At 40.9% G+C, this 16,276-nt stretch overlaps 1 protein-coding gene across 4 annotated transcripts in view; it reads left to right on the top strand.

The window, feature by feature from the left end:
• LOC147304078 (uncharacterized) overlaps window positions 1-16,276 on the top strand; it is a 58,534-nt gene that overhangs the window by 11,508 nt on the left and 30,750 nt on the right. For 3 of the 4 annotated variants that reach the window (XM_086279766.1, XM_086279767.1, XM_086279765.1), the window contains exons 2-7: window positions 9,127-9,195; window positions 9,632-9,656; window positions 9,759-9,776; window positions 10,043-10,111; window positions 11,278-11,414; window positions 11,502-11,609. In XM_086279766.1, coding sequence (XP_086135892.1) covers window positions 9,127-9,195; window positions 9,632-9,656; window positions 9,759-9,776; window positions 10,043-10,111; window positions 11,278-11,414; window positions 11,502-11,609 — 426 coding nt within the window. Of the gene's footprint in view, window positions 1-9,126; window positions 9,196-9,631; window positions 9,777-10,042; window positions 10,112-11,277; window positions 11,415-11,501; window positions 11,610-16,276 lie in introns of all 4 variants that reach the window. The other variant, XM_086279764.1, reaches the window with a different exon arrangement.

The following is a 16,276-nucleotide window of genomic DNA, read 5'->3' as shown; positions in this document are numbered from 1 at the left end:
AGTCCATCTTGATTTCAGAACAGTGGTATGTCCATTATACCCTCCAACCCCCCAACCCAAATTCTCCCCCTACCAGGTCTACAATAGACAAAACACTGCAGAAAACCAGTTTCTGCCCACACACACACACACACACACACACACACACACACACACACAAAAACCCAAAAAATAAATTTAGAAAAAAAAAAACCCCCCCCCAAAAAAAACCCAACACCTCAGGACCCATACACATAACAAGCATAACCCCCAAAAAACAACAACAACCACAACTCCCCCGCCCCGTAACCAAACAGACAAACAAAAACAAACAAAACAAAAACAGAGAAAACAAATAACAGAGAAAGGACCAAGCAAAACAAAAGGAAAAACAAATAGATAAGGTATAAATAAGATTTAAAAAAAAAAAACAAAAAAACATTATAATGTAGCTTCGCTCAGTTCACTGCAGACTCAGGAAGTAAAGTAATAGTGTCGACCAGCAAGAGAAATGATTTCCAGATTTTATTAAATTCCCTAATAGAACCTTTTAGAGAGAATCTAAGTTTTTCCAGCTTTAAGTTAAAGAGTACATCTCTCACCCAATGGTCATGAGTTGGGGGGTGGGGAAGCTTCCACTTCAACAGAATAAGCCTCCGGGCCAGTAAAGTGGTAAAGGCTAGGGCCTGTTTGAGGGGACCAGATAAGTTCAAGTCAGGAGGAATGCCAAAAATTGCAGAGAGTGGGTTAGGAAGGACAGTCTGGCCATATGCTTGGCTAAGTGTGTCGAATATATTCCTCCAAAATGCACTCAGTTTCGAACATGACCAAAACATGTGGACATGGTTGGCAGGCGATAGTCCACATCTGCTACAGGCATCACTGATGGTTGGATAGATTTTAGATAATTTTGCGTTTGTATAGTGTACTTTATAGACCACCTTACACTGAATCAAAGCATGACGAGCACAAATTGAAGACGAGTGAATCAATTTCAAAGCACGATCCCACTGCTGTTCTGGCAGGGTTGTCTGAAGCTCTTCCTCCCATCTCAGCTTAATATGAGAAATGGATTTGGGGACCAAAGCATCTAGTATTTTATACAAGGCTGATATCAGTCTGTTTTGATGAGGGTTCGTCTGCAGGATGATATCCAGATTTGTTTCTGGAGGCCGATTGGGAAAGTGAGGGAACTGCGTTTTTACAAAATTTCTAGCCTGAAGATAGCGAAAAAAGTTGGAGTTAGGCAGGTCGTATTTGGACGATAGGTCAGCAAAAGATAGAAAGGTGTCCTGACTATACAAGTCCTTAACAGTCCTAAGTCCGTTATCTTTCCAACTACTAAAGGCCGCATCAGTGTTTGAAGGTGCAAAATTAAAATTTTTTGATAAAGGTGTTAGCAAAGACGGTCCAAGTAGCCCGAAGTATTTTCTGAACTGTCGCCAAATAGTTACTGTTTCCTTAGCTATTAGATTATCCCCAACAAGGGTTGGAGAAAAAGGGAGTGGTGAGCTGAGTATTGATGATAATGAGTAACAGCTAGATGCAGTTTCCATTTGTACCCAGGCTGTTACAGGGGGGTCGTTATGAACCCATTGTAAAAGTTTTTGTATGTTAGCTGCCCAATAGTAGTGTCTAAAATTGGGCAAACCAAGACCACCATCACTTTTAGAGGACTGAAGAATAGACTTGCAAATTCTAGCTTGTTTCCCTCCCCATATGAAATGTAACAGAATCTTTTCTAACTTGTCAAAAAATGCCTTGGTAAGAAAAATCAGGACATGTTGAAAAAGATACAAGAATTTTGGGAGGACACTCATCTTTATCAGGTTAACTCTCCCTGCCACTGACAATGGTAGAGAAGTCCAACGGTCACAATCTTTCCCAACATTTTCTAGTAGGGATAGAAAATTCTCCCTCATCATTTTATGTATAGAAGAGGAAATAAAAACCCCCAAATATCTAAATCCGGTTTCTGTCCACTTAAAAGGCACTATTGAGTGGGGAAGAGCTCTGGCCAGGGAATTAAGGGGTTGCAACTCACTTTTTTGATAATTGACCTTATATCCTGACAGTGTACCATATTGGTCCAGTATGTCAAAAAGCACCGGGAATGAGTTTAGAGGGTCAGAAATGTACAGGAGCAAGTCATCTGCATAAAGGGAGAGTTTGTGAGTCACACCGAACCTTGTAATGCCTTTAAATCTATCCTCTGAACGCAGCCATATTGCAAGAGGCTCGATAGCAATGGCGAATAGGAGGGGTGAGAGAGGGCACCCTTGCCTAGTGCCCCTCTCAAGTGGAAAAGGCAAAGACAAGTTGTTGTTAGTACGAATACAGGTGGATGGCGAGGAATATAGTAGCTTAACCCAGAGAATAAAGTCAGCCCCCAAGCCAAACCTATCCATCACCTCATAGAGGAAGCTCCACTCGACGCGGTCGAAAGCTTTCTCCGCGTCAAGAGATACCACAACCTCTGGAATTGAGTTGCACGATGTATGGATAATATTCAAGAGGCGTCTTGAATTGTCATATGAGTGCCTGCCGGCCATAAACCCCGTCTGGTCAAAGGCGATAATTTGTGACAGAACACGTTGTAGCCTAAGTGCGAGGATTTTAGATAGTATTTTAAAATCAATATTTAAAAGAGAAATTGGTCTGTAACTACTGCACAACAAAGGATCCTTATCCTTTTTCAAGATTAAACAAATAGTAGCTTCGGACAAAGTCTTGGGTAATTGACATTTTGAAAAGGCTTCATTATACATATCTTTCAACAACGGTGCCATAAGATCAGAATTGACTTTATAGTATTCTGCAGAGTAACCGTCAGGGCCCGGCGATTTACCTGTGTTTAAGGACTTAATGGCTTCTTGTACCTCTACTACAGTGATAGGTCCCCCTAATCCTTTCGTCAGATCTCTATCTATTCTTGGAAAATGTATATTTTGGAGAGTTTCTTCTGATAGAGGGGGAGAACTTGAAGTGTACAGATTGGAATAGAAACTTACAAATACTTCATTAATTCCCTCTGGGTCCGATATTATGTCACCAGCAGCAGACTTGACCTTTGGGATTAGCTTAGAGGTTGCTTCGGCACGGGCTTGATAAGCCAGAAGTTTCCCTGCCTTGTCGCCAGATTCAAAAAAGCGTTGCTTAGTCTTAATTAATTGAACCATAGCTGTTGCGGTGGTGGTTAAATTGAGACTGGCTTGAACTTTCACACGTTCTGTATAGAGGTTAGGATCTGGGTTTGATGCATATCTGCCATCTAGATCTTTGATCTTATTCAATAAACTGGACGTGTAAGTTAACTCTTTCTTCTTTAAATTTGACACAAATCCTATAAGCTGACCTCTCATGTAGGCTTTCGACGTTTCCCATAATACACCTCTTGACACTTCAGTAGAATCGTTCAACTCAAGGAAAAGTGAGAACTGTGATCTCAAAAAATGTGTGTAGTCATCCCTTATCAACAGGCTAGAATTAAATCTCCAATGTTTAATGGGTCGAGACGGGGTCGCTAATACCACATCAAAAGAAACTGGTGAATGATCTGAAATGGCGATAGCATGATACTGACAATGGCTAATTTTACAGAGAAACCTAATATCAACAAGAAAAAAGTCTATACGTGTATATGTACGGTGGGGATGAGAGAAAAAGGAAAATGCCTTAGTAGTGGGATTCGCATGTCGCCATGGATCCACAATCCCCAGCTGAGTTTTGAAAAATTCTAGGGTTTTAGCAGATTTATTCAGGGAACAGGCCTTAGTTGACGATCTATCCAGCAGAGTGTCCTGAACCAAGTTAAAATCACCTCCAATAATAAGATGATAGTTTTCCAGATTTGGAAGTGAAGAGAAAAGTTTAGCTATAAAAGAGTCGTCATCCCAGTTCGGCCCGTACACGCTAGCCAGTATCACAAGTGAGCCCTGCAAGTTTCCTGACACAAATGTGAAACGGCCATCTGGATCAGCAATAACTTTATGTTGCTCAAACAGAATATTATTACGAATAAGTATGGCTGTCCCTCTGGCCTTGGCGTTAAATTTGGAATGATATATATTGCCGATCCAGTTTCTCTTGAGTCGCCTCACTTCTCTGTTGCAGAGATGTGTCTCTTGAAGAAAAAACACATCTCCTTTAAGCTGCTGTAAATGCGCCATAACTTTGTTAACTTTGGTTGCATTCCCCACCCCTCTCACATTCCAGGAGACAATTCTAAGACCATTGATTGTGCTCGACATACCTTACTATATTCAGACAGGTCTTTGGTTTGACAAGTTGACCGTGGCCAGGGGAAAGCTGGTGTCTGTATTTGAGGTAGTAGACTGTGAACAGAACAGGGGAAAAAAAAAAAAAAACAGAAAGAAAAATAAGTAAATAAAATAAAATAAAATAAAATAAATAAGAAACAACAACAACAACAACAACAACAACAACAACAACAGAAACAACAACAGAAAAAACAACAACAACAACAGAAAAAACATAAAACAAGGCAATACATACATGCAGATCGAACAACATAAATTGGACCTGGATACCCCCGAAAACAAAACTTGCAAGTGTCCATTGCACAGCAGGGTGTAAACATTCCCATGTGAAGACTTCGCCATCACAACTCTTATCAAATGGCTTGCTTCCCTGTGGCGGCAAGGTCTCACTATGAAAATATGCCTTGTCAATATTCTGCTAGAAAAAATTGAGGAACTAGGATGTATCTTACTATACAAAAACGGACAGAAGAAAAGCACAAAAAAGGCAGGCTGGGGTATTGTTGTCCCCCATTTGTACATGGCAGGAATCAAACTGTAGGAGAGGCAATAATAATGAAAAAATGTGTGTTTATATAAAGTAAAACAGTATATACATATATGTATACGTAGCAGACTAGCGTGCCAACAGTGATATTAGAACAAAATATAAACAGGGGTATTATAAAGGAAAATGAGAGAAAAACAGAAAAAACAATGAGGTTAGAATTACTCAAACCATGCTGTCCTCTAGGTACCAAACATCAAACTAAAATGTCATGAGCCCTTCTATGGAAGTGGCAGGATCCAACCATGACCCTCAGATCAGGTTTCCAGAATGTTAGAACTCAGGGGACGGTGTAAGGCGATATAGCTCCGAGCGTCGCCTGGTGACGCCAGTCGCTTCCGGTTCCCTTCGTCAGTCATAACGAACAGTTTGGCCGGGTAGCGAAGCTGAGGCTTGAGTCCAAGATCGTACAACTCCTTCATAACTCCGCGGTAAGCGGACCGTTGTTCCAGCACCTCAGGGCAATAGTCCTCGACAATATGGATGGGGGTGTCCTTATATTTCAGTTTACCCCGCATTTCCCGAGCTTTGCGCACAACGAGCTCACGGGTCTGGTAGCTATGGAAACAGACAACAACCGCTCGGGGTTTCGCGTTGGGGCCTGGTCTTGCCACCAGTGCCCGGTGGGCTCGATCCAACTCCGGGGCCGTTTTCAAAACGTCCACTCCAAATATGTCCACAAGCACCTGAGAAAAGAACACAGTCGGCCTGGGCCATTCAATATTTTCAGGGACCCCCAAGAGGCGAATATTGTTGCGGCGGCTCCTGCTTTCAACGTCGATTAGCCTAGCTCTCAGCTTCTCGTTATCCTCCGCCACCACCGCTAACTTAGCCACCACGTTCTGGAGCTCCGCGCTCGTAGTTGTGGCCATAGTTTCCAAGGCTGTAATCCGTTGGTCATGGTTGTTGAGAGTCGTTTGGATGCTGTCCAGCTTGTTTTCAAGTCGCTGAACGGATGTCTTGAATTCTGCCGAAAGCGAGGCTTTGTGCTCGTCCAGCGTGGTCTTTAGCATAGCCATGATGGCTTCATTAGCCGCACCGAGCTCATCTCTTTTTTGCTCCTGGTTCCTGGTGTTTCTACTGGTCATCTTGGCAGATTATGACACCAGACACACAATACCACCAATACAACTCCACACTTTGTTGCGGGTAGTGAGAAATTATCAAGTAGTTGTGATAAAAGTAGAAGCCCTGCGAAGAGCGACTATTTCGACATGCCGTCTACCGGAAGTCCTCGCGTCTTCAATGTGAATCTTAAACAAATGTATAGGACTGGGTTGTTGTATTTATTATCGGGCTGGTCTAAAACAGCCCCTTTGTTAAGATTGAATTAGGTGATTGTTGTCAGGATAAGGAATGTTATTTTACTGTCACTGTGTTATCATTCACGTGTACTGTCATTATTTCATCATTACTTCATTAGTCTGCATCACTTATCATCAGTTTATCATCAATATTATCATGTATCATTTATCATTTAGTAAATCTGCTAACGGTGTGGTTACTGAATACTCTTGTATTAACACGCAGAATAAAACACATTCTAGAAAGCACCAGCATGGCTGTAGGTCCAGGCAGTCCGCAGTCGGATAAGGACACCGAACTTTCGTTGGCCTGGACCTACAATCTCACAAAACTGCACACTCGTCTACACAATTGGTTATGTTCCCAGATACCGATGATGGAAAACATCTGGTTTCAAGCCTGGGAAAGGGTTGTTGTTCTGAGAAGAGTTCCAGGAATTGTCCTGACGTCATAATGGCTATAAAGCTTTCTGTAACGGGCAGAGAGACGAAGACTGGCTTCCCACACTGTACAGAGTGTGTGTGTTTAATAAATCACTTTTTTGACACCTCCTAGGACTCTGTCTGCGCTTATTTTTCCTTCCAAATGAAAAGAACCTTACATTGTGGAACTGTAGATGGTATCATATTGCTAGCATGCCCTGTGTTAGTACAGCAGAAAATGGTTATAGAATAGAAGCAGCATCACAGGAAAGTGTGCAGAAAGGCAGCATTAACTGCCGTCTGACACATCTTGATAAGTATAGGCAAAAGCAGAACTACGTAAGGAGCTTGACACGCTTAAAGACCCCACATATAACCACCCACGCTCATAGAGAATGAGGATGTGCGCAAAGAAAGGGAGACAGAGATGATGGGCAGAACCATAAAAGGAGAGGTGAATCGATGTGTAAGACTGTAAAAGGAAAAGATAAGAATGTTAAATGAGGAACGAGATGTTTTGATCGAAACCGTCCTGAATAACAGGAAAAGTAGGCGCTGAATGAGAAACCAAAAAAAAGTATAAATGTAACAGACTGAGGAAGTGCCTTTCAGATCTGCTGGAGACTTGTGGAAAAATGACAGTGCGCCTTATGGTTCTGGTCATGCTTAGTGACCTCAAACCGATTTTATGTGGTACACAGCGCTCAAAAATCTGTCAGATATTTTAGTACGGCTTTGGTAAGCTACGAAGCCGCACTGCTTGATGGATTGTCAAAGCATTACAGCTTCCGTAGTCAGGAGCCGCGAAGTAATCGGGGTCCAAACTCGGCTTCAGGTCCTAAAGTCAAACGAACACTGTGGCATCGCTGAGCGTTAAAAAATGTCTAAATGCCTTCGTCTTTAATAAAATGATCAGTGTTGCTGCTTTACCAGGTGTAACAATTAAGTTTAACATCCAGGCATCCATGAAAACAGAATTTATTAATTTTTACGGAGTTAGAAGTTAGCAGGAAGTTAGCTCGCTAGTTTCTACTAAATATGACATACCATGTTCTGAGTGAGGGATTTCAGAATAAATTAAAACGTACAGCTCTGCTGTCTCTCCCAACATAAATGAAGACGGGAAACAAACAGCAGTGACGTTTGTGGGGTTACTGAAGTTGGGATAACTAGTATATAATGATGTGCTATGTTATCGCTAGCGACACAGCTATGTTAGCATAACATAAACGCAGTGAAGCTGGAGGATGAATGCTAACTTTTTTTCCACACGATAAATGTTTATGTGAGGGTTCCTATCTATCGTCGATCATTTTTACAAGGGCGATTTATTTATTCTTTTTATATTTGCCCATGAGTAAGTTTGCTAATAATGTTGTTTGAAGCTAACCGAAGCAACCATCACAAATTAATAATAGCACTGTTTTAACGGCACCCTCCTTCAGCTGTGAGCAAACGCACCCTCCTCAGAGGGCGCACAAATGCAGCAGCGATTCATTTACTCAAACTCATAACAGAAAGAAAGGCAGGAGCCTATGGCCACAAAAAAACAAAAACATTTTATTTTAATAAAAAACCACAATGGTGGTGAGGGAAACAAAGAGAAACTGGCTTCTTTTTCTACTATAACCGTGTTTACAGACCATTCCAGTGTTTCCGTCTTACAAACTTGACCAAACAACAAATACAAAATTAAACAAAAAGTAACTTCAAAATCAAATCTCTCTTCCAGCGAAAATAAAATAAAGTCTCCAATGTAAAGTTATGTTTGGTTTCTGTAATCTGCCTAACATAGCAGCAAGTGTTATAAATGTTCATGAGTGTAAACAATAAAAGCAGCCTACAGAGGGAAGGAACTTTAAGTGGGTTGGAGGCAACTACTTCCCTCTCACGAGTGGAAAGTTGAGCTCTGTGTGATCTCGTTCCTGATTGGATTTCTGTTTATCCAGCAGTATCAGAGGTGAAACTCTGACACTGGTGTCACCTCGACACTACCTCTGTAAAAAGTGAAAAACCTGTTGATCTAGAATGTATCATGGCATTTAAATACACATCTAAATGGATGTTGTTTAGGGAGTCTACATAGCAGTTTCCATGGATCCTTTTTTCATTTTACATTGCCTGCATGGTTCAGGCTATAAGGGTAGCACACATTGCTCCACAGTGGCATGGCTACAATTTTAAGTGGCAATATTGTTTTAAATCATTATACCGAACCTAGATTGCACATTGGGGGGAAAAGAGAGAACTTTGAATGTGTGCTGATATGGCTTTGGTCATGGGCCTTATGTTTGTTAAATCCTAAATAACCTGTGTAGAAGATAATTTTGTTATATACTAAGATGCAGCTTTCTTTGTCCCGTACCTGTGTTAATCCCTCGACCCCTACATGTAGAGGAAGTTCTGGCTTGCAGGATCTTCACAATTAAGGCAGTATCTTGCTTTATGTCTCTGGAGAAGAGAATACTTGTTTAAAATGACTGGATTTCTGCCTGGCAACAGTGTAAAGCACTAAATTTCCATAACATCTGCCAAACTCTCAGCTGTGTAGCAAAAACCTTTGACTAATGCACCTTTTGTCTTTTTTCCACAGCTCTGCCTCTACAAATTTAGAAGGCTGTTTGATTACAAGAAGCACATATTTTCAGGTGTACATCACCAGGTGGGCATTAGACTTAATATACATTTGGTTTTTTTAAATCTATTTATTTTTTTGGGCATGACATTCTTTCTTCAGTAATGAACATAAAAACAGCTTTATCTATAACTTAACCTTGCATTGGTTATTGTGTCGGTGTGTTTTTTTTGTTTTGTTTTGTTTGTTTTTTGTTTTGTTTTTTGGGAGGGGGGGGGGGTGTTTTGTTTTTTTGTTTTTACCCAAAGTTGCATGTAAACACACCAAACCAGTATAGAAAGGTGCTAACCAGCCAAAGGCTAAATGCACCTGTTATTTTATCTCTGTAATGTGGTAGGAGGAGAAGGAGAATTAATTTGAGTGAGAAGATTAGTTAACTGTGGTACAGTGTAATAAGACAGTCCCCACATTTACCTAAGTAATAATAAACCATCTCTGCATGTTTCCTGTTCTTTACCCACAGAAACTGAAAGACCTTTTCCCAAATGGTAATGCTCAGTTTTTACTTGACATTAGTGTTCATGTGAACTCTGATCTATTATACATTTTCATCTTTTCTGTTTTTCATTTTAATGTTTACCTCTTTTCAGATACGTTTCAGAATGTTGGTAAGTTTGTTTGTTTTTTTCTTCCTTCTTGGTGTTAAGTGTTTTTATTTTGTATTTATTGCTGTGCAATGTGTAGAGTTTTTGCACTGGAACTAGCAACTAAAGGCTTACGATGGTCCTGAGGAGGTGGTTGTCTGAAGTTTGTCTTTTTTTTTTTTCTTTCTTTAAATAAGGTCTAAAAAGCAGGGTGTAGAAGGCTCCCCTATTTATTGGAAGCTTAAGGTAGTCCGTTCTTTCACTTTGACATGTGTTTTTGCTTTTTAAAGCCAAAGGTGTACCTCATATCATTTTTGCGGATCCAGAAAAAAAGAATTGCCTCAAACATCCCATTGTGGGTGAGTACATTTTCTCAAAGTGCACCTTGTTAGATTTGTATTGTTGATTGTCATTTATGCTTAGAAATATCTACTCATATATGCTTAGAGTTGTATAATCAATGTCATGTTGGTAGAGGTTTGATCCTTAATAGTCTGCAAAGACTTTGTGTGCATTCCAGAGTGCTCTGGGATTCACACCCACATCCTGGGAGCATGGGAGAGGTCGTACCTTCTCTTATTATTTTATGGCAGGATAAACGTATCTATGTCTGTTTTAGTCTAAGTGCCTTTTGTTTAGATGAACTGCTGGACTTCCAGACCAGCAGGTTTAGGGAAGTCATTTATGGGGACACACACACACACTTACACAACGCACAGGCAAGGTACTCTTTGTTTGTATGTAGACGTCATATGTAGACGTCATATTGTATGTTAATGAACCTATGTATATTCATGTAACCTCAATAAAAGAGCAGTGGGTGCGGACGAGAGCGACTGAGGTTAAGCGAAGGAACAGCGCTTGTCGTGGTTCTCTCCCTCATATATGAGTAACACAAAGAACTTTGCCTACTTGGTGTTCAATGCTTTTGCTGTGTAGTTGAATTGTCTTGAACGTTCCAGCGAATAGGTTTGTAGCTTAAACCTATCACACCTACCCTGCTCTACAGGTTTGGTTTTGTGGGTGTTGGGTTTTGTTCGCCATTTTAGAGAGATTTTTGTATGAAAGTTCATGCAAATATGTGTGAGTGTTGAGTTTTCATAAGAACTGGAGGAACCTTTTATTAATGTATTTTAATTCATGCGAGAGATATAGTAGTGTTCTCTGGGAAGGATTTTAGTTGGGATAACATCTTGGCAGAATCAGCTGATGACCAAGACACACTTGAGTGTTTATATGTGCAGCACAATATAGATTAATGTAATCTGTTACTGTCTTTTTAGCCCCTATATGGGTATTAAAAGTAAATCGTCATTGATTTTTACACTTGTTTGCCTTTCGCATTACTGTAGCAGCATTTAAGCGAGTTCAGGAACCTAAATCTTAAGTTTGCTACTGGACAAACATAGGATTTATCACCTAGATGTAGATGAATGTGAAATTGTATTACATCAGCCTGTTTAAAACAAAAGAGCTTGTTTGATGTTTGAAGTAATCGTCCTGTTTCAAATTGACTTTCTTTCAGGCTTGTCTGCGCTGAGTCTGTGTTTCAGTCCAGAGTCACGGACCTCTTTTTACTTGTGTCACATCTGTGGTGAGAAGAGTTTACCTAGTAATGTTTTAAGGCACTTCTTTTCTATGGACCATTACAGCAACTACATTGTGAGTACTGAACAACATAAAATATAAAGCAGGAATATTTAGTGTTTAATTTGTAAGATTAATTCTAACTTTTTGCTTTTTGATAAGAATTGCATGGATCCCAATGCAATGAGTTTCTCCTGGATCCCCAGCAAGAAAATGAAAGAGACTGAACTCAAAAACAGAGTAAAAGAAGAAGCGTCTATGGACTTGCAGGTGTGTGTGTGTGTGTGCGTGCGTGTGGAAGTAATGTAAGGCAAGGCAAGGCAAGTTTATTTGTATAGCACAATTCAACAACAAGGTGATTCAAAGTGCTTTACAGAGACATTAGAAACAAGAACAAATAAAAAGCATGATTTAAAATTGAATAAAACAAGCAAATAAACTAACTAACTAATTAACAAACAAACAAACAACAGTATATAAAATCAAAACAGATAAAATCAGAACAGTAGATAAAATCAGTAGTTAAATGTAAGTTTTGAAATTTAAGCTTAAAGTGTGGATTTGGTGCTTTATTCAAATGCAGCTGAGAACAGGTGAGTCTTCAACCTGGATTTAAATAAACTGAGTGTTTCAGCTGATCTGAGGCTTTCTGGGAGTTTGTTCCAGATATAAGGAGCATAAAAGCTGAATGCAGCTTCTCCGTGTCTGGTTCTGACTCTGGGAACTGATAAAAGACCGGATCCAGATGACCTGAGGGATCTGGATGGTTCATACTGGGTCAGGAGGTCATTGATGTATTTTGGTCCTAAACCATTCAGAGCTTTATAGGCCAGCATCAGAACTTTAAAGTCTATCCTCTGACGGACAGGCAGCCAGTGTAAGGACCTCAGAGCTGGACTGATGTGGTCCACTTTTTTGGTCTTAGTGAGGACTCGAGCAGCAGAGTTCTGAATGAGCTGTAGTTGTCTGACTGATTTCTTTTAGGTAGACCTGTAAAGATGCTGTTACAGTAATCAAGCCTACTAAAGATGAATGCATGGACTAGTTTTTCCAGGTCCTGTTGAGACATCAGATCTTTTATCCTTGATATATTCTTGAGGTGATAGTAAGCTGACTTTGTTATTGTCTTAATGTGTTTTTCTAAGTTTAGGTCCGCATCCATCACTACACCCAAATTTCTCGCCTGGTTTGTGGTTTTTAGATGTATAGATTGAAGTTCTCTGGTGACCTGTAATCGTTTTTCTTTGGCGCCAAAGACTATTACCTCAGTTTTGTTTTTGTTTAGCTGGAGAAAATTGTGGCACAACCAGTCATTGATTTCCTCAATGCATTTACCAAGAGCCTGTACAGGGCCTCGGTCTCCTGGTGACATTGTGATATATATTTGTGTGTCATCTGCATAGCTGTGATAGTTTATTTTGTTGTTGTTTATAATCTGTGCCAGTGGGAGCATGTAGATGTTAAACAGAAGGGGTCCCAAGATGGAACCTTGGGGAACTCCACATGTGATACTTGTCTGCTCAGATGTGAAGTTACCTATTGATACAAAGTATTTCCTGTTTTCTACGTATGTTTTGAACCAGTTTAGTACAGTTCCTGAAAGACCTGTCCAGTTCTCCAGTCGTTTGAGTAATATGTTGTGGTCAACTGTATCAAATGCTGCACTGAGATCCAGTAAAACTAGGACTGACATTTTTCCACTGTCTGTATTCAGACATATGTCATTAAACACTTTGGTCAGAGCGGTTTCAGTGCTGTGGTTCTGTCTAAAACCTGACTGGAAGGCATCGTAGCAATTATTCTGTTTTAAGAAGTAACTGAGCTGTTGGGAAACTGCTTTTTCAATGATCTTACTTAAAAACGGGAGATTTGAGATCGGCCTGTAGTTGTTCATTTGTGTCTTGTCAAGATTGTCCTTTTTCAGTATAGGTTTGATTACAGCAGTTTTTAGTGATTCTGGAAACACACCTGATAATAAAGAAAAGTTGACGATCTGTAACAGGTCTGACTCTAAAGTCTTTGAGACCTTTTTGAAAAAACTTGTTGGCAGGACATCTAAACAGCAGGAGGAGGAGTTCAGTTGACCTAAGATGTCCTCCAGGTCTTTGCTGTTAATAGGTTGAAACTGTTTCATGGTGTTTAAACAGTTTTTTGGTGGACACAGTACATATCCTGGATCTGCTGTTGATGTACCAATTGCTTGTCTAATTTTTTGGATTTTTTCAGTGAAGAATTTGGCAAAGTCATTGCAGGCCATGGTCGAATGAAGTTCAGCTGCCACTGACACAGGGGGGTTTGTTAGCCTGTCAACTGTAGAAAATAAGACCCGAGCATTATGGCTGTTTTTAGTGATGATGTCAGAGAAGTAGGATCTTCTTGCATTCCTCAGTTGTAAATTATAATTGTGAAGTTTCTCTTTATAAATGTCATAATGAACCTGGAGGTTTGTTTTTCTCCATCTGCGCTCAGCTTTCCTACACTCTCTTTTTTCATTTTTCACCAGTGTGGAGTTTCTCCATGGAGACTTTTTCCTTCCAGAGATAACCTTCACCTTAATGGGAGCAATAGTGTCCATTACATTTAACATGTTAGCATTGAAGCTATTGACGAGCTCATTGACTGACCCTCTGGGCAGGTCAGGTGTTAATGGGAAGACCTGGTTAAAAATTGCACTACTGTGTTCAGTTATACACCGTTTTGTGATCACTGTTGTTGATATATTTGTGTGGGCTGAGATTTTACTTTCAAAGAAAACACAGTAATGATCAGACAGGCCCACATCAGACACAGTAACCTTTGAAATGCTCAGGCCTTTGGAGATCAGTAGGTCAAGAGTGTGTCCTCTATTATGTGTGGCCTCTGTTACATGCTGAGTCAGCCCAAAGTTGCCCAGAGTGTTACTCAGGTCTTTAGTCCCTTTGTCCTGAGGGTTGTCCACATGAATGTTAAAATCCCCAGCAATAATTACACAGTCAAAATCAACACAGATCACAGACAGCAGTTCACTGAGGTCATTAAAAAAGTCTGTGCAGTATTTGGGAGGCCTGTAAACATTAAGAAACACAACTTTGGATGGGGCCTTCAGCTGTAAAGCCACATATTCAAAAGACTGAAAACTTCCAGGAGATAGCTGCCTACATTGAAATGATTCATTAAATAAGACAGCAACCCCTCCTCCTCTCCTGCTCGCCCTGACCTCACTGATAAAACTGTAGTTAGGAGGGGTCGTCTCGATGAGAACAGCTCCACTGTTACTTTGGTCCAACCAAGTTTCAGTTAAAAACATAAAATCAAGGCTGTGCTCAGTGATTAAATCATTAATTAAAAATGTTTTCCCAGCTAGAGATCTAATGTTTAATAAAGCCAACTTAAGTGTTTTAGAGGTATTACTTGTCCCCTCGTGTTTGGGAGCAGTCTGTGGCACACAAGGTATGTTTACTATGTTTAAAGATCTTTTAGAGTGCAGCTCTCTGTGTTTTGACCAGGCCACATGTCTCCTGTCACCTAAAAGTACAGAAATTTTAAAACCTTCTAGTAAACAGGGTCCCAGCTTCTCCTGGGAAAAGTCATCACTGCCATAATCCTCACAGCCCGGACCCTTCACATATCACATATCAGACTGCGGAGACAGGGCATGAAGAGGAACTAAGGGGGGCGAGGCTGGGCAATGTGACTTCGATTGCTCTGTTGAGGGTGGGGCTCGATGGCGAACCTTTGGCCGCTCTGGTGGGGGGTTTATGGGGGACAAAAAGGGATTGGGACGGGGAGTAGATCTGAGCCCAGCATTGACCCGCTCCATCATCTCCTCAGTGAATTTCAGGTGTGGGGAGGAGGGAGAAAGGGAGGGGGAGGAGGGTGATGGCCTGTCAGGGGTTTGGGGGACTGGGGAAGGTCGTGGTCCCTTGTCCTGGTCGTTGGTGTTGTTGAGAGAGTTGGAGGCAAATAGGGACCCCTCTTCTTGCCTTAGATGTCTCTCCTTTCTGAGGCTCTTCCCGGGTGGGGGCAAATGGAGCTCCTCCTCAAGGTTTCTGCTGGGCTTTGTCTGTTCTTGGAGTACTGTTTGTTCCTCTTTATGAGATAACTCCTCGTTTATCTCAGCCTTGGCACCAAGCACAGATGGATGACGTATGGAATAAAACAAGTTGGAGGTGAACAGTTTCACCCCTGACTTGTTAAAATTAAATCCATTTGCTTTGAACAGATGCCTGCGTTCCCAAAAAATATTAAAGTTGTCGATAAAATGCACTGAGTGGTCAGCACATGCTGATATAAGCCATTTATTCAGTGTAAACAACCTGCTGAATCTCTCGTCTCCTCCTCTGACCGGCGGTACAGGTCCACTGATGAATACAGCTGCATTCAGAGAGTTTACAGTATTTAATAATCCAGTAAAGTCCCGTTTCAGAACCTCCGACTGTTGTTTGGACACATCGTTTGACCCTGTATGCAGAACAATGTTTGTCACAGTTGGATATTCATCTGCAATTTGAAGAATTTTCTCCTTCAGGTTGTTGACCATATCGTTAGGAAAGCAGAGGACTTTAGTGTTCTTACCGCACATCCTTTGTACATCCTTTACAGCAGAGTCACCCACAATCAGAGTTTCAGGCCTAGCCTTTAGCTTTCCCTGTGGCCTTTCACTTTTCAACAGATTTTCAGACCTTATTTCGCTGCTTTTAGATGGATGGTTGTCCGATATAGATCCAGGGTCCTTTGATAGTGGAGCAAATCTGTTCTGCAGTTTCACATTCAGTTGTTTTGGAGGTTTGTTGTTAACCTTCCTATTCACGGTTGTCCAGTCCTGTTTCCTCCTGTATACAGGGGTAGAAGAGCTTCTCTGACTCGTAGGAAGTGAAGGCCAGTCGGTTTCAGAGATTTCAGCTCGCTGTGCCCTGCCTGTGATACGTCCTCCCCCTTCCAGGAGACATGATTTATGT

This window comes from Aulonocara sp. 'chitande type north' Nkhata Bay, linkage group LG22, assembly GCF_057382095.1.
Source record: "Aulonocara sp. 'chitande type north' Nkhata Bay isolate Kocher_YH1m ecotype deep benthic linkage group LG22, A_spYH_male_GT1.1, whole genome shotgun sequence".
NCBI lineage: Eukaryota > Metazoa > Chordata > Actinopteri > Cichliformes > Cichlidae > Aulonocara > Aulonocara sp. 'chitande type north' Nkhata Bay.
The sequence above is the reverse complement of the archived record's forward strand: the minus strand, read 5'-3'. Positions and strand labels throughout refer to the sequence as shown.